At 34.2% G+C, this 5568-nt stretch overlaps 1 protein-coding gene across 1 annotated transcript; it reads right to left on the minus strand.

Moving 5' to 3' along the window:
- Positions 1 to 2861: 2861 nt before the first annotated feature.
- On the minus strand, positions 2862 to 4826 carry LOC21388310 (1-aminocyclopropane-1-carboxylate oxidase 3). Its single transcript, XM_010112320.2, has 4 exons — positions 4610 to 4826; positions 4209 to 4435; positions 3548 to 3881; positions 2862 to 3326 (listed from the first exon to the last, which is right to left on the minus strand). The coding sequence occupies exons 1-4, from the start codon at positions 4712 to 4714 to the stop codon at positions 3033 to 3035; spliced, it is 960 nt and encodes a 319-aa protein (XP_010110622.1). The 5' UTR covers positions 4715 to 4826; the 3' UTR covers positions 2862 to 3032.
- Between the last annotated feature and the right edge of the window lie 742 nt (positions 4827 to 5568).

Consider the following 5568-nt stretch of genomic DNA (forward strand, 5'->3'; position numbering starts at 1 on the left):
AATGTGCGGTTGCACATTTACTCAAAATGGGGATGAATTCCGTTGATAAGAGAAGGAACGAGAAAAAGTTTTTTTTTCGAGAAAACAGAAAGAAAGAAAAAGAAAAGAACGGGAGAACAAAAGAAAACTAAAGAAAATTTCTTGAGTGCCATCATATACTTTTGAGAAAAGTGAGTGATAACTATAGATGGCTTCCCTATTCATCCATCTCATGTGTTGAGAAACTCATTAGAACGCCCACACGTTCGAGTTCACGTTAATCCGGAGATACATTGAGAAAGAACCGTGGTGTTCTTAGAATTTAAGAGCTCAAGACGGTGTTGGAGGAGTTCAAGATTTTCGTCCTAATCGAATGACGGTCAAATCCTCATTCCTTTCTTTAATATCTTTGTAGTTAAATTAACATGAAATAATGATCGCATTAAATTTTGATTTATGTGATTCGATCGATACCACGCTTCCGCACAATTTTTTTGAAAATCCGGTTTGAGAAACCAACATTAAGAACAGAAGAGATACTAAGGCCCCGTTCATTTCGCCGATTCGAGTTTAGAATTCGAGTTTTGTTACAGTAAAAAGCTCTCAGAAATAATCACATATAACTTTTTTGCTACAGTAAAAAGCTCTCACATAACGTCACATCTTAACTCAAATTAAAAATTCGAATCAGCAAACTAAACGGGTCCTAAGTACTTGGCATGTGATGGTAATCAAGTATATGATTAAGTCACATCAAAATAATGTATCTCAAGTCTTAACTCTTCACAAATATGTTTAAACGAGTATTTAAATAACATGATTAAAATTAATTAAAATACTTATCACGAACTGAACCTATATCGTAGTACTATATACCTTGTAGAAACACGTTTAAAGCGTCAAACAAACTTTTACAATTAATACAGAAACTAATTGGGTTTTAAATTGTTACCACTATTTGGGGAATTTGATGTCCTTATTTTATTCTTACAATTTTTTTACCAGAAGCATAAAGCGTAGTCGACATCAACAACTATAGATCACTCTATCTCTTTGAAAGGAGCAAATATGGAATAAGTTAATAAATAAATTCCACAACTTTTTAATATTTAATCATTGTTTAAGTGACAAATTTGATCTCTCTTTGCGTAAAACTTCGTATCACTTCATTGCCTGTCACACGGACAAATAAATAACGACTAAAACAACATCAGCAGATGAAAATAAATGATAATATTATATAATAACAAGAATACTATTAATACTGCTTAATATATAAAATATAAATGAAGAAAACGCATGCCTAACGCTTGCGTGTTGGACTGGAAGTTGTCCCGTGTATAAATTTATAGGATGACAATCTTACGTGGATCCGATTATTTAAAAACAAAACAAAAAAACAAAAAACAAAAAACAAAAAAGCTCACGTGGGATCTTTTGTATAGGAATACTACAATACTAACGATTCTTCACGTCTTTCCTGTAAGGTGCATTAGAGTAAGAGGATGTTTGGTAGAGGGATTCGTTTCTTGATTCGAATTATGATTCGTAGTTCGTTACAATATTTTCTCTCACAAAAAATTCACGTAAATAAAAAATAATTCGAATCACATAATTTGAATCATCCAACTAAACGTCCTCTAAATTTATAAGTTCACTTGGCCGCTCAAATTAGATAAAAAAGTAAAGAATAATAGACTTAGAATGCGTATAAAAAATAAAATGTGATTTAAATCATGCTCATTGGTACATGTCAGCAGTGTATAGTACGAATTTTCCAGCTTTATCATTTATAGTAATAAAGGGGTTCCTTAAATAACTCATTATCAAACATTGACTGCATCATTATCCCGATTTTTATATTGGTGATATAAATTAGACTTTTTAAAGATTTAGGTTTCAATCTTATAAGATTAATCTGTTAAAGTATAAATTCATATTTATTATTTTATTTGAACAATATAAGACCTAATTTATTTTAACCTTTACAATTAAAGTTCAATTCTTGGTGTTGGATGTGTGGTCTCAATATCTGCCTTAATCTTTTGAATTTATGATCAAGATAGTATAAGATTGGGTTGTGATGTGTACTCATGTAACTTTAACATCAAGAGTTATTTAGTTTTCAATCTCCCTACATCGACGTCAAAATATTTTGATCCATCGAGATTTAATCTCATTTTGAATATAATCTCCGCCACAAAGAGGACACGTGTTATGTGATTCGACCATCTAAAAAAGATATCCCACAATAATAAATTGCTCCAAAGTTCGGGCATAAGTGGAAAGTGTTTGAAGAAATTTTGTGATGTACAAAAAGATATGATCTCTATTGAGAAACGTCTTACCAAAAAATCGTCCTTAAACTTACAGTAGGAAAAAACTATAGCTCGGATTTTAGTCTTCAATTCGTTAAGCAGAAACAGAAGTAGAGATGCACCTTGAATGTGTTTGATCAAGGTTACAATGTTAAAAAAATAATATATATATTTTTTTTTAATTAGGTGTAATAGATTCGGGTAACAAGTGATCAGCAGAGCTGCAGAAATTGTCACCTTTTTTAAATATTAAGTAGATCTGTTAAAGTTTCTTTATTCTTAATTTGTTTCCACTACGTGAATACTATACTAACTGTTACAAAAATTAAATATTTTTCTATCCATTTTTCTGGTAAAACCAGAGCAGTTGTTGGGCTGGATATTGCTTAGGGGAGCTAAATCTATTGTTGAAATAAATGATCACCCTTTTAAGTAATGCTTTAATTGGTTCGTTAATTTCGGGGACAGCCCATGACTTTTTTGAGATCCCCCACTTTTACACTAACAAAGGAAAAAAAAAAAAAAAAAAAAAAAAAACGAAAAAACACAAAAACATTTCTTGGAATATATTATAACAAAGAACTAGTAGTAACTTTGGTTACATTTTTTTTCTACAAATAATAAATTGATTCCCACACTATAATATAGTAAACTATGGTGGTTCTAAAACTTGTCACAAACCAACTAAACAAAGCCTTTTTTTTTTTTTTTTTAGTACTCTAAAAATCAATCTTCTTAAGCTGTGGCAATTGGACCCAAAGTGACAGTGGTTTCCACTGCTTTCATGGCCTCAAATCTTGGCTCCTTGGCCTGGAATTTGAGTCCAGCATATAATTTCATGTAGTCTTCAAAGACGAATTTTGGGTAAACTTGGTTCTTCTCCTCAGCTTCTTTCTCCACCAGAGTTGGCGCTGGGTAGATCACAGCATCACTCCCAGGGTTGTAGAATGAAGCTATAGACATACGTGTGCCATCTGTTTGTGCAATCACCCTGTGAAGCACACTCTTGTACTTGCCATTGGTAATCACCTATAACCACCCAACAACAAAAAAGAAGGGTTAAAAAAATCACTTTTTTCATCGCGACTTAAAAAAAAAAATCGTTATTTGTCACCAATGATAGTGAATTTATATGTTGAGCCGCGTGTCATTAGTTATATGATTGGAAAATTAATGGTGAGCCGTGACAGGTGATGTTAAAGTATTTATCATGCGCAAAAAGGTTTGAACTGTGGTTTTACTAGTAATACCTCAAGTTGGTCACCAAGGTTGATGACAATGGAGTGGCGCATAGGGGGCACATCAATCCAGTGGCCATCTTTGAGGAGCTGGAGACCGCTAACCTTGTCATCCTGGAAGAGGAGGATGATGCCGCCGGCATCGGTGTGGGCCCGGAGACCCTTGATCAGATCAGGCTTTGGGCATGGTGGGTAGTTGCTGACTTTGGTGCCAAAGGTTGGTCCCTTTGAGCCATAGAAGGCCTTTTTCAGGTACCCTTTCTCAAGACCAAGATTCTCACACAACAGGTCCAGGAGCTCCTCTGCTAGCTTCTCCAACTGCTTAGCAAATTCCCTCATCACCTTCCTGCATTATTGGAGGCAACAATTTTTATAAGCTGTCAATTCCAAAAAGAAAACAAAAAAAAAAAAGTACTTTGGACATTTTTGAAAGGAAATAAAAACTGTTCAATTATGCAGTTCTTTTCTCAAAATGAACTAAAGAACAGAAGGTTTCTATTCAAGGCCATTCTTAACAATGTAAATAGTGGAAAAGGGAAACACAAAACAAGAGAGAAACTTCTTTGAATCAAAGGCTTTATGTACTTTTTTTTTTTTTTTTGAATTCTTTTATTTGCATCATAAAGACAAACTTTTTGATGTCTTATTTATTTATTTATTTTTTTGGAATTACCTGTACTCATCATCAAGATCTGGAATCTCAGAAATGTTGGAAACGGGAAGATGGCGCAAGAAGAAGGTGCTCTCCCAATCCATGTCATTGACTTCAGCCTGGACAGCCTCTAGTCCTTTGCTTGCCACAAGCTCCTTGAACCTTTGTTCCATGCACTTCCTGTAGTGATCTTTTGTCATCTTCTCAACTGTGTCCAAAAACTCATGTGGTATGCTATGATTCACAAGCTGCAAAAACCAATAATAAAATATAAAAAAAAAAATTCAATAAAAAATGCCCATTATGAATTTAGGACACTTGAAACTAAAATGAGGGTTATTTTGTGTAAACTTCAAGGGAAAAGAAAAGGGCGGGGGTGGGAATAAGAAGAATTTGGCATTATGTTTTATATATAGTATTACCTCAAAGAAGCCCCAGTTTTCACAAGCATCTTTGATTTGCTCCATTGTAGTTTTTCTCTCCTCACCATTGAGCTTCTCCAAGTTGATGATAGGGAAGTTCTCCATTTTTCTGTTTGTGAAACTGGAAATCTCTCTTACTATCTCTCTCTCTGTCTTTCTCTCTTTTGTTTCTAACTCTTAAACAAGTTTAGCTTCTTAATATGGAGTTGGAGTTTGGTGCCCTGCTATTTATAGAGGTTTAAAGTGGCATTGAGGACATAAATAATTAGTTAGTGGAGGAGGGTGGGTCAGAGGAGTTTGGGTGGAGAAAATCTTTCATAATTTACTAGTTGATAAAAAAAATCAAATTAAAAAACTGAGATGACATAAACAACTCTTGGTCTAAGTGGGCCCAATTTTTTTTGTTAGTTAGGCCCACCCAACCCTCGGCCAAGGTCATCTTTCCTTGCTCAACTATCATTCCTTCCTTCCTTCCTCTTTGCCAGGTTTTGGGCCCACCTTGGTGGCTATCACTTCCTTGCAGGTTTGACCAATAAGAGAAGCAAAAAACCATATTCCATTTATGCACGTCCCAATTTTCCACTAGCATATGATGTTGATGGAGGTTATATCTTTGAAGGTGCCAATCTCTTGGCACTCACAAACAGCATTTAGCCCCCATTTAGATAGGAAAAAAAAAAAGAGGAGTTTTGCCCCTAAATTATTGATATGAAAACCTTTCATGACATTGACATGTCGGGCATGCCCCTTTGTGTCTTCGCCACTTTTAACCATTCTAGCCTAAATAAGTTGTGTCACTTTGAAGTTTCATCTTTGTAGATTGTAGTAAAAAGGGAAAAATATAAAGTTAAAAGTTAATAAACTAAGCAGGCCTATTGAGATGTGGGTACTTTTATATGTTTATTTATTGATTTGGGTAGGCCAGAAAAAAGGAAGAAGATAACATTGGTCTTTGATGT

This window comes from Morus notabilis, unplaced genomic scaffold, assembly GCF_000414095.1.
Source record: "Morus notabilis unplaced genomic scaffold, ASM41409v2 Scaffold528, whole genome shotgun sequence".
In the NCBI taxonomy this organism is placed as follows: Eukaryota; Viridiplantae; Streptophyta; class Magnoliopsida; order Rosales; family Moraceae; genus Morus; species Morus notabilis.

What these genes read in the sequence shown, in the direction of transcription:
- LOC21388310 (XM_010112320.2), bottom strand. Translation starts at nt 4,714, where the DNA reads ATGGAGAACTTCCCTATCATCAACTTGGAGAAGCTCAATGGTGAGGAG. An exon ending in AAAACTGGGGCTTCTTTGAG is followed by an intron (nt 4,436 to 4,609) that starts GTAATACTATAT and finishes TGGTTTTTGCAG; the next exon opens with CTTGTGAATCATAGCATACC. An exon ending in ACCTTGGTGACCAACTTGAG is followed by an intron (nt 3,327 to 3,547) that starts GTATTACTAGTA and finishes GGGTGGTTATAG; the next exon opens with GTGATTACCAATGGCAAGTA.